The sequence below is a fragment of the Muntiacus reevesi genome, chromosome 7 (genome assembly GCF_963930625.1).
Source record: "Muntiacus reevesi chromosome 7, mMunRee1.1, whole genome shotgun sequence".
NCBI lineage: Eukaryota > Metazoa > Chordata > Mammalia > Artiodactyla > Cervidae > Muntiacus > Muntiacus reevesi.
This window is the reverse complement of record NC_089255.1, coordinates 9,558,063-9,585,589: the sequence shown is the minus strand read 5'-3', so window position 1 is coordinate 9,585,589 and position 27,527 is coordinate 9,558,063. Positions and strand designations below refer to the sequence as shown.

The 27,527-nt window shown below is 37.4% G+C and overlaps 1 protein-coding gene across 2 annotated transcripts in view; it reads right to left on the bottom strand.

Moving 5' to 3' along the window:
- SCAMP1 (secretory carrier membrane protein 1) overlaps positions 1-27,527 on the bottom strand; it is a 130,653-nt gene that overhangs the window by 22,898 nt on the left and 80,228 nt on the right. For both annotated transcript variants that reach the window (XM_065940059.1, XM_065940058.1), the window contains 2 exons: positions 5,858-5,959; positions 2,861-2,978 (listed from right to left, as the gene is read on the bottom strand). In XM_065940059.1, the coding sequence (XP_065796131.1) occupies positions 2,861-2,978; positions 5,858-5,959 (220 nt within the window). The remainder of the gene's footprint in view (positions 1-2,860; positions 2,979-5,857; positions 5,960-27,527) is intronic.

Genomic DNA, 27,527 nt, shown 5'->3' with positions numbered 1-27,527 from the left:
TTGGAGAAGACTCCTGAGAGTCCCTTGGACTGCAAGGAGATCCAACCAGTCCATCCTAAAGATCAGTCCTGGGTGTTCATTGGAAGGACTGATGTTGAAGCTGAAACTCTAACACTTTGGCCACCTGATGTGAAGAGCTGACTCATTGGAAAAGACCCTGATGCTAGGAGGGACTGGCGGCAGGAGGAAAAGGGGACGACAGAAGATGAGATGGCTGAATGGCATCACCGACTCGATGGACATGAGTTTGAGTAAACTCCGGGAGTTGGTGATGGACAGGGAGGCCTCGCGTGCTGCAATTCATGGGGTCGCAAAGAGTGGGACACGACTGAGCGACTGAACTGAACTGAACTGTGAGACAATGACACCAATCAACCAGAGCAGGTCAACAGTCACCTGAAGATGCCACTAAACAGCTGGGCAAAGTACTGTCTTTCAACTCCAAGATCCTAGTCCATTCAGGTGGGGAAGAGCCTCAAACGATGCGGAAGGCTGAAATACCCAAGGGAGAAAAGACTGCACAGCAAAAGCACAGAGCAGAGAACTGAGCGCACTGAAGATGACTTTTACTGTGAACTGAACAAAGAACTGAAGGAGGAAGACTAGTCTCAGAGGCAGGAGAATCAGGACATCATTAAGAAGGCTGAGGAAGAAGGCCACCTGCAACACAGAAGGCTTCCGAGTCCAAGGAGGAAAATGGAATGAGTAACTTCAGAAAGCAGTTTCAATAGTTACGCATATGTATGTCTAAAAGGAAGTAAAAGCTTTTAAGAGAGAAAAAAATGTAGGAAAATATGGACAGGAAGAATATAGCCTAAGTTTCACAGTTTTGAGAAGGATTAAAGGAAAACATACAAGCCAATTATTTCAAGAATGTAGTTTTCCTAAATATAAGCTACAGTTATTTCTATGTAATCCTTGTACATATTCCAAATGACTAGACAGCAAATTAAAGGGAAAAAATGTTATTTTAATGTGAGACACATCAAAAAGTATCATTTTAAAACATAGGTGTCATTCACAAGGTTTCTATATCATGTTGGAACATGTGGAATCTAGGAAAATGGTACAGATGAGCCAATTTCCAGGGTGGGAACAGAGATGCAGACATAGAGAAGGGACATGTGGACACAGTGAGGGGAGGGGAGGGTGGGACAAATTGGGAAACTGGGATTGACATGTATACACTACCAGGTGTGAAACACATAGTTAGTGGGAAGCCGGTGTATCGCACAGGGAGCTCAGCCTGGAGCTCTGTGATGACCTGGAGGGATGGGAGGAAGGTCCAGGAGTGAGGGGATCTATGTATACACAGAGCTGATTCACGTCGCTGTACGCCAGAAACTAACACACACTGCAAAGCGATTATACACCAGTAAAAAAAAAATATATACATTAGTATATATCTAATGTATTAGATAATATAATAATACAGCAAGGAGATCAAACCAGTCCATCCTAACAGAAATCAGTCCTGAATATTCATTGGAAGGACTGATGCTAAAGCTGAAACTCCAATACTTTGGCCACCTGATGTGAAGAACTGACTCACTGGAAAAGACCCTGATGCTGGGAAAGATGGAAGGCAGGAGGAGAAGGGGATGACAGAGGATGAGATGGTTGGATGGCATCACCGACTCAACGGAAATGAGTTTGAGTGAACTCCAGGAGTTGGTGACTGACACGGAAGCCTGGCGAGCTCCAGTCCATGGGATCGCAGAGAGTCGTACACGACTAAGCGACTGAACTGAACTGAACTACATATCTAAAACACAGTAAAACTTCATATAAAATAAAAATATTTATTTTTTCCCCTACCCTATGTAATCATTTTTAAGGGCAATGAAAACAGCCATGGGAATTCTATAAGAAGCAACAGTCATCCTTCAGTATTTGTAGGGTATTGGTTCCATGATACCCCTTACCCTCACACCCAAGGGTACCAAAAGCTAAGGATGTTCTTGAGTCTCCTATACGAAGTGGGGCATCATTTGCATATAACCTAAGCACATCCTTCCTGTATGTATACTTGAAATCACCTCTAGATTACTTATACAATATAATACAATGTAAATAGTTATTAAATCAATTAGGTAATATCTAAAGAGTTGACGACGTGGAGCAAACTCAAGTTTTGCTTTTTGGAACTTCCTGGAATTTTTTTCTCTAATATTTTCAATTCACAGTACTCAAATTAGAGGATGTGGAACCTGTGGATATAGAAGGCCAACTGTATAGCTAATTGGAATTTTTACTAAAACCAAAATTCAATCTGTATTACCGCCTGAATCTGTTACCAGCTCACTTTATATTCTTAGATAAAATAATTTAGTGTTTTCAAATTTTAAATACAAATAAAACGTATGCACTACACACAGAATGGTTACTTCTATTTATTAATTGAGCTACTATGCCATATTCAAAAAAAGAAATCAGAATATACAAAAGGATAACAAGTTTTAAAAATGAGGTTGATTCTTCAATAAAAGAAGGCTTCAGTTAATAAAATTTTAAAATACTCCTTTTTTACAGGAAGTTTAAAATGTGACACAATTTTCTAAAATTTATCTATGCATAACCTTTTTTTTTTTGGCCTCACCATTCAGCATATAGGATCTTCCTCAGCCAGGGATTGAACCCACGCCCCCTGCACTGGGCGCACAGAGCCTTAACCACTGGACCACCAGGGAAGCCCATTCTATACAGAGCTTTTAATTGTGAGAAGTAATCTTCAGAGAGCAAACTTGCATTAAGAACAACAATAAAATGACTTGAGGTTACACTAAATCAGCAAGATCGGAAAATGAGAACTGAGTATCAGGTTCACTAAAAAAATTTAAAGACACAAAATTTCACTTACCTTTTTAAACATAACTAGTGAGATGACTGCTGATGCTGTGAAAAGTGCTGCTATAATTATCATCATGATTCCAACAGGAATACTTTTGTTGAGACCAGTAAGGGATGAAATCCAACCACTATGAAATTTTTAAAAAGCATAATTAGGCAAATAAGTTAACACACAATTTTAAAAACAATCACATAATAACTAACATATATTCAGCACTTATGAGCCAGGCAACATTTTAGTTTTTCGTATGCATTAACTCGTTTAATTCTCACAACAGCCCCCTATGATATGTAATATTTAATCCCTATTTCACAGATGAGAAAGTGAGTCTCCAAGATTATTCAGTGACTTGCCCAAGGTCACACAGCTAATAAAAACAGCACAGTCTGAATTCAAACCTAAGCACCAAAATACAGAGCCTTAAATATGAACACAAGATTTTACATTTTTTAAACCTATGAGTTTATTATTATTTTTTTAAAGTTTATTTTAAATTTTGTTTAATTATGTAAGAAAATATTTGAGAACCACATATTCAACAAAGAGCTAGTATCCAAAATATATAAAGAACCTTCATATCTCAACCTTAAATCTTTAAAATTAAAAAAATTTCCATTAGAAAGTGGACAAAGACATGAAGAGACAGTTCACCAAGAGGATATAAAAGATGGCAAACAAGCACAAAAAACGATAAAACACCATAGAACATTAGAGAAGCAAATACTAAAACCACAGTGTGACATCACTGCACAGCTATCAGAATGGCTTGAAAAAAAAATCAGTGACAACACCAGAGTCTGGTGAAGATGTGGAGCTGAAGCACTCATATGTTGTTGTTGGAACTGTAAAATGGTGCAGCTTTTCTGGTGAACACTGTCTGGAAAATAGCTTTTTAAAAACACCAAACAGGGAACTCCCTGGCAGTCCAGTGGTTAGGATTCTGACAGGTTCAATCCCTTGTTAGCGGACAGCCCCAGGCAGGGGGAAATCATTTTAAAATAAATAAATAAAAATAAAAAACATTGGAGAAGGAAATGGCAACCCACTCCAGTATTCTGGAAATGGGAGAATCCCATGGACAGAGGAGCATGGAGGGCTACAGTCCATGGGGTTGCAAAAGAGTTGGACATGACTTCGTGACTAAACAACAACAAAATTTTAACAATTACGATAGTTGTCTGATGCTATCTCATCATGATTGTAATTTGCATTTTCTTGATGACTATTGAGGTCATAGGTCTTTTCATGTGCCTATTAATTCACATACCTTCTTTGGGTAAATACTCAAATTTTGTCCTGTTTTTAAAAATAGATTACTAGTTTTCTTGTTATTGAATTACAAGTGTTTTTATATATTCTGGATAGAGATACTTTGATGTATTATAAATATTTTCCCCGTTAAAATAAAATAAAATAAAATAAATAAAAAACATGCAACTTCCATATGAACCAGCAATTACACTCTTCTTGGGTGCTTATCACAGGCAAATGAAAATTTATGTTCACACAAAAACTTGTTCATGAATGTTTATAGCAGAATAGCCCCAAACTGGGAACAACCTGAGGTCCTTCAACTGGTGAGTGGTTAAACAAACTGTTTTCTATCCACACCATCAGCTGCTCAGCAATGAAGAGGGATAACTACTCACAGACACGACGACCGGGGTGAATCTCCAGAGTATCATGTTTAGTGGAAAAAGCTAAAGGCTACGGACTGTATGACTCCATTTATATAACATAACTGAGGGGACAAGCAGATCAGAACTGCTAGGGTTAAGGACGGAAGTGAGTATGGCAATAAATAGCAGAATAAAGGATCTTTTGGCGATGAAAATATCTTCTGTCTTTACTGTATCAATGTCAAGATCTTGATTTTGATACTATACCATAGTTTTACAGTATGCTACCACTGGGGAAAACTAAACAAAGGATACTTGGGGATCTCTCATTACTTCTTATCAAGTCTGTGACTCAACAATTATCTCAGAATAAACAGCTTGATTTTTTTAAAGTCTGATGAATTACATGAGATCTAGCTTATAACAGGTCACCTTGCATGCACCCTCACTAGCAGATTCCTGTGCTATTTAGTCACCTCACATGCTTCTATGCTTAGTTTTAACACTTTTTCCTAAGTCTGTACTAAAAAGCAAAAGAAATTATTTTGGCTTCATTAAGAAAGTACTGTTAACATAAACAGTGTATTTTTTTAATTAAATATTTAAAACATCTTTCTGTCAAATGCCAAAGACTAAAATTTTTAAAATGATAAATGAACACTACTTTTTCCTAGAACTGATTTAAAATACCCTAATAAATTGTATGCATGTATATGTGCTCGTTAGATCTGCAAAGCTATCACTTTCAGTGTCTGCTCTAATTCAGTAGTCACATACTACATTCAAGTCTTCAAATATACTCTAGTTACATGATCAGTTTTGTTTACATACATAATGCAGCAAAGTTGCTTTGTATATGCTTTTACCTTACAAAAATTCAACTGTATGCAACAGTTACAAGACAGAGAGGGATGATTTTATAAATATGTATTCTTCTATGTACCATTTCACTCAAAGAACGTCTGCTCTAGAGTATCTGAAGAGAGATATAAAATCTATTACCTTCTAACCAGGGTCTAAATAGTCTCAGTTCCTGAGGGACCCCACTGAGTGAGCATTTTCCCATATTAAGAATGATTCTATTGTTTAAAGATAGATCCTTAACAAGCATGCAGTGACTCTACTTTTCAGACATGTGCATGTGTGTTTGCAATTATGTGTCTACATGTTTACATACCTAAAATAGCACTTTACACATAACAAGTACTCTTTTCTTAAATTCCTTCAAAGGTTAGTCCTTAGGAAATTTTTTAATTGCCTTTTTTAATATTTGTTTACTTTTGCTAATCTGGTTTTTCTATGTCAAATATTTTTTAGGAATTCAAAAATTATATTAAGATATTAGAAGAAGAGATTATAACTAGAGTAATTAAGGTAAATGACTTACCAGTTACCCCAATTATGAAATCCTGCAGCCTGGAGGACATGTACAGCAAACTGACAAATATAGACGAAAAAGAATACAAAGAATCTGAATGAACTGTCACTCCTGTTTTTAAAAAGAAAGGGGGAAAGAGGGGAGTAGGGAGAAAAAGAAAGGGAAAATGTCATCATTTTTCTCAATACTTTTACATTCACATGTAGACTGACATACAAAATTAAAAAATATTTTTAAAAATATCAGTGGCAACTACCTGAACTGTCTGTTCAAATGCTTAGACAATGTTATTATTATTACTGTCACTGATTTCCAACTGCACCACAAAACATCTTGGCAAAAGAAAAATTACTTTGCTTTCCTTTTATTTTTTATTAAATAGCTTCACTGAATTATAATTAACATATAATAAACTGCAAGTATTTAAAATATACAATTCTGAAAGGTTTGACTTAAATATATAACCATGAAACTTTTCTAATAAAAATAGTGAACACAGTCCAAAATTTTGTGTACCTGGTTAATTCCTCCCTCCCCACCCATTGCTTTCTGTCACAATAGTTACATATTTTAAGAGTTTTATTTAAATGGGATAATATAGTATATATTTTTTCCTTGTCTGCCTGCTTTCATTCAGCAGTTCTTTTCCAGTTCACTCATGTTGTTGCCATGTAACAAAAGTCCATTCCTCTTCACTGCTGAGTAGTATTCCACTGCATCCTATGCTACAGTTTATCTATTCATTCATCTGTTGATGGACAGTTAGGTTGTTTATGGTTTCTCCTTCTGCAAATAAAGCTGACATGTATATTCATGTATATATACACATATGAACATCCATTTATTTTTCTCCTGGTAAATAATTACCTAGAAGTGGAATGGCTAGAACCCATGTTAGATATAAGTTTAATTTTTAAAGAAACTGTAAAATTGCTTTCCAAAGGAGTTGTTCTACTTCATATTCTCAATGGCAGTATATAAGAATTCCAGTACCTCCACATCTCATTAAGACTTGACAAAATCAATTCCTTAAATTTTAGCCATTCTAAGAGTTGCATAGCAGTAACTCAATTTAAATTTGCATTTCCCTAATAACTACTGTTGAGCACATTTTTATCCACATTTTTGTCATCCATACATCTCCTGTGGTGAACTATCAAAATATTTTTCCAAGGTTTTAATGTGCTTTTTACCCTTACCGTGGAGTTTTCTCTCTGAGTTTGAATATATAGGTCTTTCTATCAGATAAATGCTTTGCAGAATTTTCTCCCAGATTGTGGCTTATCTTTTTATTCTCTTAAGAATGTCTTTTAAAGAACAAAGTTTTGTGTTTTTATGGACTCAAATTTATCAATTGGCCTTTATATGAACCTTGATTTTATTGCTTTATCTAAGAAATCTGTGCCAAAAACAAGATACAAAGATTTTTTTCTGGTTTTCTCAAGAAGCTTTATATTTATTGGTTTAACATTTAAGTTTATGTCCCCTTTTTTGGTTAAGTTTTAAGATATGAGGGATGGATTTAAACTCTTTTAATTGAACATATAAATGCAATTATTTCCAGCATCGTTTCTTTTTTTTTTTCCCCATTTATTTTTATTAATTGGAGGCTAATTACTTTACAATATTGTAGTGGGTTTTGTCATACATTGACATGAATCAGCCATGGAGTTACATGTATTCCCCATCCCGATCCCCCTCCCACCTCCTTCTCCACCCGATCCCTCTGGGTCTTCCCAGTGCACCAGGCCCGAGCACTTGTCTCATGCATCCAACCTGGGCTGGTGATCTGTTTCACCCTAGATAATATACATGTTTTGATGCTGTTCTCTTGAAACATCCCACCCTCGCCTTCTCCCACAGAGTCCAAAAGTCTGTTCTGTACATCTGTGTCTCTTTTTCTGTTTTTGCATATAGGGTTATCATTACCATCTTTCTAAATTCCATATATATGTGTTAGTATGCTGTAATGGTCTTTATCTTTCTGGCTTGCTTCACTCTGTATAATAGGCTCCAGTTTCATCCATCTCATTAGAACTGATTCAAATGAATTCTTTTTAATGGCTGAGTAATATTCCATGGTGTATATGTACCACAGCTTCCTTATCCATTCGTCTGCGGATGGGCATCTAGGTTGCTTCCATGTCCTGGTTATGATAAACAGTGCTGCGATGAACATTGGGGTGCACGTGTCTCTTTCAGATCTGGTTTCCTCAGTGTGTATGCCCAGGAGTGGTATTGCTGGGTCATATGGCAGTTCTATTTCCAGTTTTTTTTAAGAAATCTCCACACTGTTCTCCATAGCGGTTGTACTAGTCTGCATTCCCACCAACAGTGTAAGAGGGTTCCCTTTTCTCCACACCCTCTCCCGCAATTATTGCTTGTAGACTTTTGGATAGCAGTCATCCTGACTGGCGTGTAATGGTACCTCATTGTGGTTTTGATTTGCATTTCTCTGATGATGAGTGATGTTGAGCATCTTTTCATGTGTTTGTTAGCCATCTGTATGTCTTCTTTGGAGAAATGTCTGTTTAGTTCTTTGGCCCATTTTTGGATTGGGTCATTTATTTTTCTGGAATTGAGCTTCAGGAGTTGCTTGTATATTTTTGAGATTAATCCTTTGTCTGTTGCTTCATTTGCTGTTATTTTCTCCCAATCTGAGGGCTGTCTTTTCACCTTGCTTATAGTTTCCTTGGTTGTGCAAAAGCTTTTAAGTTTCACTAGGTCCCATTTGTTTATTTTTGCTTTTATTTCCAATATTCTGGGAGGTGGGTCACAGAGGATCCTGCTGTGATTCATGTCGGAGAGTGTTTTGCCTATGTTCTCCTCTAGGACTTTTATAGTTTCTGGTCTTACATTTAGATCTTTAATCCATTTTGAGTTTATTTTTGTGTATGGTGTTAGGAAGTGTTCTAGTTTCATTCTTTTACAAGTGGTTGACCAGTTTTCCCAGCACCACTTGTTAAATAGGTTGTCTTTTGTCCATTGTATATCCTTGCCTCCTTTGTCGAAGATAAGGTGTCCATAGGTTTGTGGATTTATCTCTGGGCTTTCTATTCTGTTCCATTGATCTATATTTCTGTCTTTGTGCCAGTACCATACTGTCTTGATGACTGTGGCTTTGTAGTAGAGTCTGAAGTCAGGCAGGTTGATTCCTCCAGTTCCATTCTTCTTTCTCAAGATTACTTTGGCTATTCGAGGTTTTTTCCAGCATCATTTCTTAAAAAGACTATTCTTTCTGCACTACATTACCTTTGTACCTTTCTTAAAAAAAGCACTTATCTATATGTGGGTGGGTTTATTTCTGAACTCTCTCCTCATACTATTTGTCAACCTTTATGTCAGTATCAGTATCAAACCATTTTGACTGCTTAAGTTTTCTAGTATGTCTTTAAATTAGGTATGTTAATCTTCCAATTTTGCTGTCAAAAGTTGTTTTGGCTATTCTAGGCTATTACATTTCTATATATCTTTTAGAATCACCTAGTTCATTTCCATAAAACAACCTAAAGGGATTTTTATAGGGATTACATTGCATCTATAGATCCATTTGGAGAGAATTCATATCATATAATATTGAGTCTTCCAATCCATTAACAAGATGTATGTCTCCATTTATATTTTCTACATAGATGATTATGTAATATGTGGGGAAAAAAGTCAGTTTTACTCCTTCCTTTCTAATGTGAGGCTTTTTACTTGGTTTTCTGACCTGTTTATACTGATGAGAACCTCTACTACAAAGTTTAAAATAAGTGGTGAGAATAAACATCTTTATCTTGTTCTTGGATCTTCAACAGAAAGCTTTTAGTCCTTCACCATTAAGTATGATGTTAAATGTTACAGTTTTTCATAGATGCCCTTTATCAAGTTGAGAAACTTACCTTTTATTCCAACTTTGAGTGTTTTTATCATGAAAGTGAAGGTTTTTGAATTTTGTCAAATGTTTCTTTTGCATCAATTAAGATGATCATATGGTGAATTACAATAACTAATCTCCTAATCTTAAACCAATCTTGAATTCCTAGAATAAGCTACACTCACTTGATTGTGACACAGTATCTTTAAGTATACTGTTGAATTTGATTCTTTGGGAAGATTTTCAACTGTCCAAAGTTTATTCCATTTCTGCTCATCCCAGTGACTATTCCAACCCCAAAACACATTTTTGGAAGTCTTCATTAGGGAAGATTTGTCCCTTCTGCTTCATTTATTTAACAGTCATTTGTTTATATTAATATGAGCATGGCTCATACATATATATATTCTTTTTTCTTATTAATGTTTTTGCTTTATTACCTGTATACCAAGAAACCAGAGTATATGTAACATATGCTCTGAAGAGAGTTTCATAAATAGAATAATGTCTAAAGGCATCACAACAGCTATTTCAGTTACCTAACAGGGATCTTTCTAGGTTCCAAACTCACAGATAAATTCTAGTAACGGAATCTACCTAACAAAACGTCTAAGAAATCTATTAAAAGGTACAGAATATGTCTTAAAAAGTAAGCGTCTTATAGCCCCTTCAATAGGGGGTGCTGGGAAAACTGTGAAAAAGCTACATGTGAAAGAATGAAACGAGAGCACTTCCTAACATCATACACAAAAATAAACTCAAAATGGATTAAAGACTTAAATGTAAGGCCAGAAACTACAAAGCTCTCTTAGAGGAAAATAAAGGAAGTACACTCTTTGACATGCATCACAACAAGATCCTCTTTGAGATAAAAATAAACAAATGTGACTTAATTAAGCAAAAAGTTTCACACAGCAAAGCAAACTATAAACAAGATTAAAAGACAACCCTCAGAGTGGGAGAAAACAATGGCAAACAAAACAACTGACAAAGGATTAATCTCCATAATATATAAGCAGCTCATACAGATCACATCAGGAAAACAAACAGCCCAATCAAAAAATGGGCAGAAGACCCAAACAGACATTTCTCCAAAGAAATACAGATGGCTAATAAGCACACAAAACAATGTTCAACATTGTCCAGTGTTAGAGAAACGCTAATCAAAACTACACTGAAGAATCACCTCACACCAGTCAAAATGGCCATCATCAAAAAAATCTACAAACAATAAATTCTGGAGAGGGCGTGGAGAAAAGGGAACCCTCTTGTACCACTGGTGGAAATGTAAACTGATACAGCCACTATGGTGGGCAGTATGGAGATTCCTTAAAAAACTAGGAATAAAGCCATCATATGATGCAACAATCCTACTCGTGGGCATACACCCTGAGGAAACCATTCACCAGAAAAGACATATGCATCCCAGTGTAAAACGCAGCACTCCTTACACCAGCAAGGACAGAGCATCAACCTGAGGTCCCCTGACAAAAGAGTGGGTAGAGAAGCTGTGGCGTATTTATACAAGGCAATACTGCTCAGCCATAAAAGGAGTGCATCTGAGCCAGTGCTAATGAGGTGGATGAGCCTAGTGCCTATCATACGAGTGAAGTCGGAAAAACAAGTATCATATTTTAATGCACATATACATTAAATCCAGAAAGATGGTACTGATGAACCTATCTGCAGGGCAACAGTGGAGACACAGACATAGAGAACAGGCTTGTGGACACAGCAGGGGGAAGGAGAGGGTGGGACAAATGGCAAGAGGAACACAGAGACATATACAGGACCATACATAAAATAGCCAGCAGGAATTTGCTGTTATGATGCAGGAGCTCAAACCTGTACTCTGTGACAACTTAGAGGGGTGGGACAGGGTGGGAGGAGGGAAGGAGATTCAAGAGGGAGGGGACATATGTATACCTGTGGCTGATTCATGTTGATGTACAGCAGAAACCAACACACAACTCTAAAGCAATTATCCTTCAATTAAAAATAAATTTAAAAAAATACAATAATTAAGCTGTCCTAATAAAAAGAAAGTATTTCTAAAATATTGCTCTCAAATAGTAATGAAGGAATGTAAAGATTGGTTCATCTTCCTCCTTTGTATGTGTAGCTGTTGTTGTTGCTGTTTAGCCACTAAATCCTGTCCAACTCTTTTTACGACCCCATGAACTGTAGCCCGCCAGGCTTCTCTGTTCATGGGATTTCCCAAGCAAGAATAGTGGGGTCGGTTGTATTCCCTCCTCCAGGGGATACTACCGACCGAGGGATTGAACCTGCGTCTCCTGGACTGCAGGTGGAGTCTTCACCGCTGAGCCACCACGGAAGCTCCCATATGTATAGTTAGTTCATATAAAAGCACAGCTATGAAATGAATTTTACTGTCTTCTTGTCCAGAAGGAAAAAAGCTGGTTGATCAAATGAGGCAGACAAAGTCTATAGAGAAATATGTTTAGCCTCCTTAAATAGTAAAAGTAGAAAGATGCACAGCTAGTATACTAAATTGATGAAACAGAAACCTCAGAGTTTCTCATTTTTTCTACTTTTACTATTTAAGGAAGCTAAACATATTTTTTAACAGACTTTGTTTGCTTCATTTGATCAACCCATCTTTCTGTTTCTGGACAATAAGACGGTAAAATTAATCTCATATACACTTACCACACTAATATAAATGATTATTTTAAAAACACAGCTTATCTTTGACAAAGGAGGCAAGGATATACAATGGACAAAAGACAATCTCTTTAACAAGTGGTGCTGGGAAAACTGGTCAACCACTTGTAAAAGAATGAAACTAGAACACTTCCTAACACCATACACAAAAATAAACTCAAAATGGATTAAAGATCTAAATGTAAGACCAGAAACTATAAAAGTCCTAGAGGAGAACATAGGCAAAACACTCTCCGACATGAATCACAGCAGGATCCTCTGTGACCCACCTCCCAGAATATTGGAAATAAAAGCAAAAATAAACAAATGGGACCTAGTGAAACTTAAAAGCTTTTGCACAACCAAGGAAACTATAAGCAAGGTGAAAAGACAGCCCTCAGATTGGGAGAAAATAACAGCAAATGAAGCAACAGACAAAGGATTAATCTCAAAAATATACAAGCAACTCCTGAAGCTCAATTCCAGAAAAATAAATGACCCAATCCAAAAATGGGCCAAAGAACTAAACAGACATTTCTCCAAAGAAGACATACAGATGGCTAACAAACACATGAAAAGATGCTCAACATCACTCATCATCAGAGAAATGCAAATCAAAACCACAATGAGGTACCATTACACGCCAGTCAGGATGGCTGCTATCCAAAAGTCTACAAGCAATAAATGCTGGAGAGGGTGTGGAGAAAAGGGAACCCTCTTACACTGTTGGTGGGAATGCAAACTAGTACAGCCACTATGGAAAACAGTGTGGAGATTTCTTAAAAAACTGGAAATAGAACTGCCATATGACCCAGCAATACCACTTCTGGGCATACACACTGAGGAAACCAGATCTGAAAGAGACACGTGCACCCCAATGTTCATCACAGCACTGTTTATCATAGCCAGGACATGGAAGCAACCTAGATGCCCATCAGCAGACGAATGGATAAGGAAGCTGTGGTACATATACACCATGGAATATTACTCAGCCGTTAAAAAGAATTCATTTGAATCAGTTCTAATGAGATGGATGAAACTGGAGCCCATTATACAGAGTGAAGTAAGCCAGAAAGATAAAGAACATTACAGTATACTAACACATATATATGGAATTTAGATAGATGGTAGCAATAACCCTATATGCAAAACAGAAAAAGAGACACAGAAGTACAGAACAGACTTTTGAACTCTGGGGGAGAACGTGAGGGTGGGATGTTTTGAAAGAACAGCATGTATATTATCTATGGTGAAACAGACCACCAGCCCAGGTGGGATGCATGAGTCAAGTGCTCAGGCCTGGTGCACTGGGAGGACCCTGAGGAGTCGGGTGGAGAGGGAGGTGGGAGGGGGGATCAGGATGGGGAATACGTGTAACTCTATGGCTAATTCATGTTAATGTATGACAAAACCCACTGAAATGTTGTGAAGTGATTGGCCTCCAACTAATAAAATAATATTTTAAAAAATTAAAAAAAAAAAAATAAAATATAAAGCAGAAAAAAAAAAAAACACTACAAATTTCTCTAAGCTATAAATTCCACATGCCAGCACGTACTGAACTATCTAGACTTTAACTTCCAAGAGTGCACAAATCTTCCTCTAATCTATCCAAATTATTACAAATGTAAAATCAGTCAAATTCCAGTTTTCAAACAGTTGCTCTGTTTTTAACTATACAAAGAGTTACTTAAAATATACTTCCTCTCTTCAAAACAATATTTAAAAAGTGAATCTGACTTCCCTGTGAAAACAATTTTACAATACCAGTTGCAATTCCCTGCCAAAAGTCTAAAATTTATTAAAGACTTGTATGCAAAAAAAAACCCGAGGTAGTTATGGAGCAGAAAGTACATTAAGTATAGATAATTTCCCATATACTGAATAGTAGAACATTCTGTAAAGTGTAAGCTTAAATGATATAACGATCACATGAATTTCAAGTTCATCCGAACTGCTTTAAAAGCCTGGTAAAGCTGTGAAGCTCTTACAGGGCAAGATAACCACTTCTGCCACTCCACTCCCCGACTCCTCTGGCCACCTCAAGGGCAAGGCTATACCACAGCCAGAATCAGTAAGGGTCCAGGAGATCCACTCTCACCACTATTATTCAACATAGTTTTTGAAGTCCTAGCTACAGCAATCAGAGAAGAAAAGAAATAAAAGGACTCCAGATCAGAAAAGAAGAAGTAAAGATCTCACTGTTTGTGATGACATGATACTAATACATAGAAAACCCTAAAGATACTATCAGAAAATTATCAGAGCTAATCAGTGAATTTAGCAAAGTCACAGGATAAAAAAAATCAATACACAGAAATGACTTATATTCCTATATACTAACAATGAAAAAATAGAGAAATTAAGGAATCATCCCATTCACCATCACAACAAAAAGAACAAAATATCTAAAATAAACCTATCTGAAGAGACAAAAGAACTGTATACAGAAAATTATAAGACACTGATGAAAGAAATCAAACATGACATAAACAGATACAGATACATATCATGTTCCTGGGTAGGAAGATTCAAAATTGTGAAAATGACTATACTACCAAATGCAATCTACAGGTTCAATGCAATCCCTATGAAATTACCAATGGCACTTTTCACAGAACTAGAACAAAAAATTTCACAATTCATATGGAAACACAAAAAATCCTGAATAGCCAAAGCAGTCTTGAGAAAGAAGAATGGAGCTGGAGGAATCAGCCTTCCTGACTTCAGGTTATACTACAAAGCTACGGTCATCCAGACAGTATGGTATGGCACAGAAACAGAAATACAGATCAATGGAACAAGATAGAAAGCCCAGAAATAAACCCATGCACCTATGGGTACCTTATTTTTGAATATTGTATATTGTATATTTTTGAATATACAATGAGGAAAAGAGAGCCTCTTCAATAAGTGGTGCAGGGAAAACTGGACAGCTATATGTAAAAGAATGAAATTAGAATGCTAACACCATACACAAAGATAAACTCAAAATGGATTAAAGACCTAAATGTAAGACCAGAAACTATAAAACTCTTAGAGGAAAACATAGGCAGAACACTTGATGACATATATCAAAGCAAGATCCTCTACCTCCTAGAGTAGTGGAAACACAAACGGAAGTAAACAAACGGGACCTAGTTAAAAACTTTTTCACAGCAAAGTTAAAGTTAAGTTGCTCAGTCATGTCCAACTCTTTGTGACCCCATGGACTGTAGCCCACCAGGCTCCTCCATCCATGGGATTCTCCAGGAAAGAACACTGTAGTGGGTTGCCAAAGGAACCTATAACAAGGTGAAAAGACAACCCTCAGAATGGGAGAACATAATAGCAAATGAAACAATGGACAAAGGATTAATCTCCAGAATATATAAGCAGCTCATACACTTCAATATCAGGAAAACAAACAGCCCAATCAAAAAATGGGCAGGAGGACTAAACAGACATTTCTCCAAAGAAGACATACAGATGGCTAACAAACACATGAAAAGATACTCAACATCACTCATTATTAGAGAAATGCAAATCAAAACTACAATGAGATATCACCTCACACCAGTCAGAATGGCCATCATCAAAAAGTCTACAAACAATAAATGCTGGAGAGGGTGTGGAGAAAATGGAATGCTCTTGCACTACTGGTGGGAATGCAAACTGATACAGCCACTATGGAAGATGGTACAGGAGATTCCTTTAAAAACTAGGAATAGAGGGAGGAGCCAAGATGGCGGAGGAATAGGACGGGGAGACCACTTTCTCCCCTACAAATTCATGGAAAGAACAATTGAACGCAGAGCAAACTTCACAAAACAACTTCTGATCGCTAGCTGAGGTCATCAGGTGCCCAGAAAAGCAGCCCATTGTTTTACAAAGGAGGTAGGGCAAAATATAAAAGATAAAGAGAGAGACAAAAGAGCTAGGGACGGAGATCCATCCCAGGAAGGGAGTCTTAATAGAGGACGTTTCCAAACACCAGGAAACCCTGGCACTGGCGGGTCTGGGGGAAGTTTTTAAATCTCGGAGAGCAACCTAACTGGGAGGGGAAAAATAAATAAAACCCACATATTACATGCCTAAAAGCAACTCCCAGCAGAAAAGTACCCAACATCTGCATCCGCCACCAGCAAGTGGGGGCGGAACGAAGAGGAGCGGGCCTGAGTGCCCTGAGAGCAATCGGAGGGAGCTTTTGTGAGTTACCAACTTAAACTGTGGGACAGCAAAAGAGAGAGAGGAGATTAACCTGCCCGAACACACTGCCGGCTGTTCGCAGAACAAAGGGACCGAGCAAGTCCAGAGGAGCTAGGCGGCTGCGGACCGGCCCAGCCCGGTCGGAGGCAGGGGGGAGGGGAAAGGGGCAAACTCGGCCCCCGGGGCGGCATCCCCTACCACACTGAAAACAGGCCTCCAGTTTCTAACCAAAGCCTTCCTGAGATTCTGGATGGTCGCGGCTAAACACAGCCGAAACTGAGGCTGGGACCTAGGAGGGGAGAAGGCACACCGGACCCGGGGAGAGTGCGCCCGTCAAGTTCCTGGCTGCCTGAGCTGCTTGGGCCGGGGAAAGCACAAAACGCAGGCGCAGCCGAGTCCGCGCTTTTGTGGAACACCCGAGGGCTGGAACTGCGCGCAGCGCAGGGCGCGCTCCATATAGAGCAGCTGAGAGCCTGGGCAGCGTCGGCAGGGAAAGCAGCGCCAGCCCCTCCCCACAGCGTGACGGAACTAGCAACCTGAGTAAGAGTCCACCTCCGCCCGCCTGTGTCAGGGCGGAAATTAGGCACTGAAGAGACTGGCAAACAGAAGCCAAATAAACAAAGGGAACTGCTTCATAAGGGACCGGTGCAACAGATTAAAATCCCTGTAGATAACACCAACTACACCAGAAGGGGCCTAAGATATCGAGAAGTGTAAGCTGGAACGAGGCGCTATCTGAAACTGAACCGAACCCACACTGACCGCAACAGCTCCAGAGAAATTCCTAGATATATTTTTACTTTTTTTTTTTTTAATTAAAAAAAAAATTTTTTTTATTTTTTCTCTTTTATTTTCTTTAAAATTCCCTATTACTCCCCCATTACTCCTTAATTTTCATTTTCATAGATTTTTATGATTTTTTAAATTAGGAAAAAATTATTCTATTTTTTTCTTTTTTTTTCTTTTTCTCTTATTTCCATTTAAAGTCCTCTATTACTCCTCTGCTACTCCTTAATTTTCATTTTCATTTCACTATAACATTGCAAAAAAAACAGAAGCCCTATTTTTAAACCAAACTTCATATATATTTCTAAAATTTTTTGTGCTTTTGTTTTTAATATTGTATTTTTAAGAGTCTAACCTCTACTCTAGATTTTTAATCTTTGTTTTTCAGTATGTGAAAAATTTCAGAATCCAATATTCAGTTCCCATTTTTATTCAGGAGCGTGTTGATTACTCTCTCCCAATTTTGACTCTCCGTTTTCTACCTCAGAACACCTCTGTTTCCTCCTTTCCCCTTCTCTTCCCAATCCAGTTCTGTGAATCTCTGTGGGAGTCTGGGCTACGGAGAACACTCTGGGAACAGACAACTGTGTAGATATGTCTCTTTCCTCTTGAGTCCCTCTTTTTCTCCTCCTGCTCATCTCTATCTCCCTCCTCCCTCTCCTCTTCTTCATGTAACTCTGAACCTCTCTGGGTGTCCCTCACGGGGGAGAATCTTTTAACCATTAACCTAGAAGTTTTATTATCAGTGCTGTATAGTTGGAGAAGTCTTGAGGCTACTGGAAGAATAAGACTGAAAGCCAGAGGCAGGAGACTTAAGCCCAAAACCTGAGAACACCAGAGAACTCCTGACTACAGAGAACATTAAGTAATAAGAGATCATCCAAAAGCCTCCATACCTACACTGAAACCAACCACCACCCAAGAGCCAGTAAGTTTCAGAGCAAGACATACCACGCAAATTCTCCAGCAACGCAGGAACATAGCCCTGAACATCAACATACAGGCTGCCCAAAGTCACACCAAATACATAGACCCATCTCAAAACTCATTACTGGGCACTCCATTGCACTCCAAAGAGAAGAAATCTAGTTCCACGCACCAGAACACCGACGCAAGCTTCCCTAACCAGGAAACCTTGACAAGTCAATCGTCCAACCCCACCCACTGGGTAAAACCTCCACAATAAAAAGGAACCACAGACCTCCAAAATACAGAAAGCCCACTCCAGACACAGCAATCTAAACAAGATGAAAAGGCAGAGAAATACCCAACAGGAAAAGGAACATAAAAAATGCCCACCATGTCAAACAAAAGAGGAGGAGATAGGGAATCTACCTGAAAAAGAATTTAGAATAATGATAATAAAAATGATCCAAAATATTGAAAACAAAATGGAGTTACAGATAAATAGCCTGGAGACAAAGACTGAGAAGATGCAAGAAATGTTTAATAAAGACCTAGAAGTAATAAAAAGGAGTCAATTAAAACTGAATAATGCAATAAATGAGATCAAAAACACTCTGGAGGGAACCAAGAGTAGAATAATGGAGACAGAAGATAGGATAAGTGAGGTAGAAGATAAAATAATGTAAATAAGTGAAGCAGAGAGGAAAAAAGAAAAAGAATCAAAAGAAATGAGGACAACCTCTGGGACAATGTGAAACGCCCCAACATTCGAATCATAGGAGTCCCAGAAGAAGAAGACAAAAAGAAAGGCCATGAGAAAATACTCAAGGAGATAATAGCTGAAAACTTTCCTAAAATGGGGAAGGAAATAGCCACCCAAGTCCAAGAAACCCAGAGAGTCCCAAACAGGATAAACCCAAGGCAAAACGCCCCAAGACACATATTAATCAAATTAACAAAGATCAAACACAAAGAACAAATATTAAAAGCAGCAAGGGAGAAACAACAAATAACACACAAAGGGATTCCCATAAGGATAACAGCTGATCTATCAATAGAAATCCTCCAGGCCAGAAGGGAATGGCAGGACATACTTCAAGTAATGAAACAGAAGAACCTACAACCTAGATTACTGTACCCAGCAAGGATCTCATTCAGATATGAAGGAGAATTCAAAAGCTTTACAGACAAGCAAAAGCTCAGAGAATTCAGCACCACCAAACCAGCTCTAATGCTAAAGGATCTTCTCTAGACAGGAAACACAGAAAGGTTGTATAAACGTGAACCCAAAACAACAAGGTAAATGGCAACGGGACCGTACCTATCAATAATTACCTTAAATGTAAATGGGTTGAATGCTTCAACCAAAAGACAAAGACTGGCTGAATGGATACAAAAACAAGACCCCTATATATGCTGTCTACAAGAGACCCACCTCAAAACAAGAGACACATACACACTAAAAGGGAAGGGCTGGAAAAAAATATTTCATGCAAACGGAGAACGAAAGAAAGCAGGAGTCGCAATACTCATATCAGATAAAATAGACTTTCAAATAAAGGCTGTGAAAAGAGACAAAGAAGGACACTACATAAGGATCAAAGGATCAATCCAAGAAGAAGATATAACAATTATAAATATATATGCACCCAACATAGGAGCACCACAATATGTAAGGCAAATGCTAGCAAGTATGAAAGAGGAAATTAACAGCAACATAATAATAGTGGGAGACTTTAATACCCCACTCACACCTATGGATAGATCAATTAAACAGAAAATTAACAAGGAAACACAAACTTTAAATGACACAATGGACCAGCTAGACCTAATTGATATCTATAGCACATTTCACCCCCAAACAATCAACTTCACCTTTTTCTCAAGTGCACACGGAACCTTCTCCAGAATAGATCACATCCTGGGCCATAAATCTAGTCTTGGTAAATTCAAAAAAACTGAAATCATTCTAGTCATCTTTTTGACCAGAGTGCGTTAAGATTAGATCTCAATTACAGGAAAAAAATTGTTAAAAATTCAAACATATGGAGGCTAAGTAACACGCTTCTGAATAACCAACAAATCAAAGAAGAAATCAAAAAAGAAATCAAAATATGCATAGAAATGAATGAAAATGAAAACACAATAACCCAAAACCTATGGGACACTGTAAAAGCAGTGCTAAGGGGAAGGTTCATAGCATTACAGGCTTACCTTAAGAAACAAGAAAAATGTCAAATAAATAACCTAACTCTACACCTAAAGCAACTAGAGAAGGAAGAAATGAAGAACCCCAGGGTTAGCAGAAGGAAAGAAATCTTAAAAATTAGGGCAGAAATATATGCAAAAGAAACTACAGAGACCATAGCAAAAATAAACAAAGCTAAAAGCTGGTTTTTGGAAAAAATAAACAAAATTGACAAACCATTAGCAAGACTCATTAAGAAACAAAGGGAGAAGAACCAAATTAGCAAAATTAGAAATGAAAATGGAGAGATCACAACAGACAACACTGAAATACAAAGGATCATAAGAGACTACTACCAGCAGCTCTATGCCAATAAAATGGACAACTTGGAAGAAATGGACAAATTCTTAGAAAAGTATAACTTTCCAAAACTGAACCAGGAAGAAATAGAAAATCTTAACAGACCCATCACAAGCAAGGAAATCTAAACTGTAATCAGAAATCTTCCAGCAAACAAAAGCCCAGGACCAGACGACTTCACAGCTGAATTCTACCAAAAATTTAGAGAAGAGCTAACACCCATCTTACTCAAACTCTTCCAGAAAATTGCAGAAGAAGGTAAACTTCCAAACTCATTCTATGAGGCCACCATCACCCTAATTCCAAAACCAGACAAAGATGCCACAAAAAAAGAAAACTACAGGCCAATATCACTGATGAACATAGATGCAAAAATCCTTAACAAAATTCTAGCAAACAGAATCCAACAACATATTAAAAAAATCATACACCATGACCAAGTGGGCTTTATCCCAGGAATGCAAGGATTCTTTAATATCCGCAAATCAATCAATGTAATACACCACATTAACAAATTGAAAGATAAAAACCATATGATTCTCTCAATAGATGCAGAGAAAGCCTTTGACAAAATTCAACACCCATTTATGATTAAAACTCTCCAGAAAGCAGGAATAGAAGGAACATACCTCAACATAATAAAAGCTATGTATGACAAACCCACAGCAAGCACTACCCTCAATGGTGAAAAACTGAAAGCATTTCCCCTGAAATTAGGAACAAGACAAGGGTGCCCACTCTCACCACTACTATTCAACATAGTGTTGGAAGTTTTGGCCACAGCAGTCAGAGCAGAAAAAGACGTAAAAGGAATCCAGATAGGAAAAGAAGAAGTGAAACTCTCGCTGTTTGCAGATGACATGATCCTCTACATAGAAAACCCTAAAGACTCTACCAGAAAATTACTAGAGCTAATCAACGAATATAGTAAAGTTGCAGGATATAAAATTAACACACAGAAATCCCTTGCATTCCTATACACTAACAATGAGAAAACAGAAAGAGAAATTAAGGAAACAATACCATTCACCATTGGAACAAAAAGAATAAAATACTTAGGAGCATATCTACCTAAAGAAACAAAAGACCTATACATAGAAAACTATAAAACACTGATGAAAGAAATCAAAGAGGACACAAACAGATGAAGAAACATACCGTGTTCATGGATTGGAAGAATCAATATTGTCAAAATGGCTATTCTACCCAAAGCAATCTATAGATTCAATGCAATCCCTATTAAGCTACCAACGGTATTTTTCACAGAACTAGAACAAATAATTTCACAATTTGTATGGAAATACAAAAAAACCTCGAATAGCCAAAGTAATCTTGAGAAAGAAGAATGGAACTGGAGGAATCAACCTGCCTGACTTCAGACTCTACTACAAAGCCACAGTCATCAAGACAGTATGGTACTGGCACAAAGACAGAAATATAGATCAATGGAACAGAATAGAAAGCCCAGAGATAAATCCACGAACCTATGGACACCTTATCTTCGACAAAGGAGGCAAGGATATACAATGGACAAAAGACAATCTCTTTAACAAGTGGTGCTGGGAAAACTGGTCAACCACTTGTAAAAGAATGAAACTAGAACACTTCCTAACACCATACACAAAAATAAACTCAAAATGGATTAAAGATCTAAATGTAAGACCAGAAACTATAAAAGTCCTAGAGGAGAACATAGGCAAAACACTCTCCGACATGAATCACAGCAGGATCCTCTGTGACCCACCTCCCAGAATATTGGAAATAAAAGCAAAAATAAACAAATGGGACCTAGTGAAACTTAAAAGCTTTTGCACAACCAAGGAAAGGTGAAAAGACAAGATAAGCAAGGTGAAAAGACAGCCCTCAGATTGGGAGAAAATAACAGCAAATGAAGCAACAGACAAAGGATTAATCTCAAAAATATACAAGCAACTCCTGAAGCTCAATTCCAGAAAAATAAATGACCCAATCCAAAAATGGGCCAAAGAACTAAACAGACATTTCTCCAAAGAAGACATACAGATGGCTAACAAACACATGAAAAGATGCTCAACATCACTCATCATCAGAGAAATGCAAATCAAAACCACAATGAGGTACCATTACACGCCAGTCAGGATGGCTGCTATCCAAAAGTCTACAAGCAATAATTGCGGGAGAGGGTGTGGAGAAAAGGGAACCCTCTTACACTGTTGGTGGGAATGCAGACTAGTACAACCGCTATGGAGAACAGTGTGGAGATTTCTTAAAAAAAACTGGAAATAGAACTGCCATATGACCCAGCAATACCACTCCTGGGCATACACACTGAGGAAACCAGATCTGAAAGAGACACGTGCACCCCAATGTTCATCGCAGCACTGTTTATAATAGCCAGGACATGGAAGCAACCTAGATGCCCATCCGCAGACGAATGGATAAGGAAGCTGTGGTACATATACACCATGGAATATTACTCAGCCATTAAAAAGAATTCATTTGAATCAGTTCTAATGAGATGGATGAAACTGGAGCCTATTATACAGAGTGAAGCAAGCCAGAAAGATAAAGACCATTACAGCATACTAACACATATATATGGAATTTAGAAAGATGGTAATGATAACCCTATATGCAAAAACAGAAAAAGAGACACAGATGTACAGAACAGACTTTTGGACTCTGTGGGAGAAGGCGAGGGTGGGGTGTTTCAAGAGAACAGCATCAAAACATGTATATTATCTAGGGTGAAACAGATCACCAGCCCAGGTTGGATGCATGAGACAAGTGCTCGGGTCTGGTGCACTGGGAAGTCCCAGAGGAATCGGGTGGAGAAGGAGGTGGGAGGGGGGATCGGGATGGGGAATACATGTATCTCCATGGCTAATTCATGTCAATGTATGACAAAACCCACTACAATATTGTAAAGTAATTAGCCTCCAACTAATAAAAATAAATGAAAAAAAAAAAAAGAGGCATGAAGGAAATAAAATGTTAAAAAAAAAAAAACTAGGAATAAAACCATATGATTCAGCAATCCCACTCCTAGGCCTATACCCTGAGGAAACCAAAATTGAAAAAGACCCAAGTACACCAAAGTTCATCACAGCACTATTTACAATAGCTAGAACATGGAAGCAACCTAGATGTCCACTGACAGATGAATGGATAAAGAAGTTGTTGTACATTTACACAATGGAGTATTACTCAGCCATAAAAAGGAACGCTTTTGAGTCAGTTCTAATGAGGTAGATGAATCTAGTGTATTATACAGCGTGAAGTAAGTCAGAAAGAGAAAGATAAATATCATATGCTAACGCATAAATATGGAATCTAGAAAGATAGTACTGATGAACTTATCTGCAAGGCAGCAATGGAGAAACAGTCATAGAGAACAGACTTATGGACATGGGGAGGAGAAGGGAGGAGAGGGTGAGATGTATGGAGACAGGAACATGGAAACTTACACTGCCATACGTAAAATAGATAGCCAATGGGAATTTGCTGTATGTCTCAGGGAACTCAAACAGGAGTTCTGTAACAACCAACAGGGTGGGATGGTGAGAGAGATGAGAGAGAGTTTCAAAAGGGAGGGGACATATGTACACCTATGGCTGATTCATGCTGCTGTTTGACAGAAAACAAAATTCTGTAAAGCAATTATCCTTCAATTAAAAAATAAATAAATTATAAAAATAATAATTTTTTTTTTAAAAAGGTCCAGGAGGAAAAAACACCATTGCAGGTATACATGATGTGTAACAGCATTGCTGGATCATAAAGAAAGCAAGGGAATTCCAGAAAAACATCTACCTCTGTTTCATTGACAGTGCTAAAGCCTTTGACTGTGTGAACTGGAAAACTCTTAAAGAGATAGGAATACAAGACCATCCAACCTGTCTTCTGAGAAACCTGCATGCGGGTCAAGACAACTGACTGGTTCAGGATTGAGAAAGGAGTATGACACGGCTGTTTACTCTCATCCTGTATATTTAACTTATATGCAGAGAACATCATATGAAATGCCAGAATGGATGAATTACAAGTTGGAATCAATACTGCTGGGAGAAATGTCAACAACCTCAGATACGCAGATGATACCACTCTAATCACAGAAAGCTAAGAAGAACTAAAGAGCATCTCGATGAGGGTGAAGGAGGAGAGTGAAAAAGTCAGCTTAAAACTCAATATTAAAAAAACTAGATCATGGCATCCAGTCCCATCACTTCATGGAAAACAGAAGGGGAAAAGGTGGAAGCAGTGACAGATTTCCTCTTCTTTGGCTCTAAAAGCACTGCAGATGGTGACTGCAGCCATGAAATTAGAAGACAACTACTTCTTGGCAGGGAAGCTATGACAAACCTAAACAGTGTGTTAAGAAGCAAAGACTCACTTTGCTGACAAAGGTCCATTTAGTCAAGGCTATGGTCCTTCCAGTAGTCATGCAGGGATGTGAGAGTTGGACCATGAAGAAAGCTGAGTGCTAAAGAATTCATGCTTTTGAACTGTGGTGTTGGAGAAGACTCTTGAGAGTCCCTTGAACTGCAAGGAGATCCAACCAGTCCATCCTAAAGGAGATCAGTCCTGAATATTCATTGGAAGGACTGATGCTAAAGCTGAAACTCCAACACTTTGGCCACCTGATGCAAACAGCTGACTTATTGAAAAGACCCTGATGCTGGGTAAAATTGAAGGCAGAAGGAAAAGAGGGTGAGAGAGGATGAGATGGTTGGATGGCATCACTGATTCAAAGGACATGAACTTGGGCAAACTCCAAGAGATGGTGAGGGAAAGGGAAGCCTGGCATGCTGAGGAGTCCATGGGGTCACAAAGAGTGGGATACAGCTTGGCGACTGAACAACAACAACATTATCCAAAACCAAAGGCCATGGGTCTTGTTCATAGAAAGAGGTTAGGAAGCAGACTGTTTAAACAACCCAGCTTGTACACAGTCATTTTAAGCCAAAGAATGAGTAGAACTATAGTTAGAAAAACACGATCAATTGATTTAAACTAAGTAGTTCTCAATTGTAATTGGCCTAAGTTTACAACAAAGTATTTGTGGTATTTTGAATATTTATTCATAATAAATCCAACTAAGTAACCCAATTCTTCATCAGACTAAATAACTAAATAAAAGAAGCTTCCTACTGCTTGCCATCCTAACTCTTCCACATCAAAGCCTACTGGAAAACAATCTCAAATAAGCCACTTGTTTTTGCTTAATGTCTTCAAATAACACACTGCCAACTTTCATAGAAAATGTTTCTCCCTAAATTATTAAAAACCTCAGCACACAGATTTATATTAATTTTATACAGCTTATTTCACATTACATATCAATATCAGAGGTATTAATTACAACTACAATTTGGCAAAACAGGAAAGACAAAGTATTTCATTATTTTTAAAGGAAGAGCAATTCATTTAACTACAATAAATGGGTACAACTTAACTAAAGTACTAAACGTTTAACCTTTAGTAACTCAAGAGTAGTCATTAAGAGCATGTAGCTTTAGAAATAGGATTGAGTTTGAATCCAGACTCTCCCAGCTAAAATTATGTAACTTCAAGGAAAATTTAGACCTAAATCTGAGATTTTCTATTTGCAAAATAGGAATAACAATGGAATCTACTTTTATATGGATGAAATAATACCTGTAAGTGCTAAGCAGAGGATGTACAGGCACATGGGAAATGATCTAAATGTTAGTTGCTGGTACCTCTATTACACAATACTGCAGTGGAAACAGTTTTGCTCACAGATTCTACTTACAGAAGTGACATCTGGCTTCTGATAAAATCTTGAAAATTTTTGGCACAGGTTGGTAACCTCATTACTACCAGAATCAAGTAATACATGAAATTCCTGATGATGCAGATGATGTAAAGGCATTAGAATAAAAGAGAACCTAAGAAATACATCATTAATATAGACTGCCAATGTGGATGCAAGACTCAAATAAAGGCAGTCCACAAAAAAAAAAAAAGGCTACTATAAATATAAAAATATTTATAGGTTAAAAGTAAAGAAAAAAGATACAATATGCAAATATAAATTAAAAGAAAGCTAGAACAGATGTAGTGAATATCAGATAAAATAGATGACAAAAAAAGGATTATTACCAGGGATAATGAGGGACACTACATAATGATAAAGAATTCAAAGCACAAAGAAAACATTTACATGAAAGATAGAACTAAAACAGAGAAAAATCCATAATTAAAGTTGAAAATTTCAACATGTTGTCAATTCCCAGAAAATGACAAAACAAGCAGGCAAAATATCAGTATGAATACAGAAGAGCTGAACAACTCTATCAACATTTTGACCACACTGATATTTACAGAACATTTCACCCAATCAAAAGAGAATATATATTCTTTCAAGTGCATACAGAAGGAGGTATTAGTTTCAAAGTTTTTAAATCCTTAACAATGCTATATTCTATATAGATTTTCATATCAGGTCTGTCTTCAATCTATCATATGTTATTATAGCTGAAAATTAAGAAAATCAGTTTCACACAGATATATAGTTAGAAAAGGGAGAACCTTAAACTCTCTGAAAAGAGAATACCAAGGGTCCTTTCATCACACTATAAAAACTATTATAAAATAAGCCATATAAAAATAAACAAGCCATTTTCCTTCTCATTCTCAACCCTCAACTGGTACAGAACTTTGTAACAAATAGTAAGCTCTTAACTACTTTGGCTAAAGATCTAACCAAGAAATAAAAACTGCCA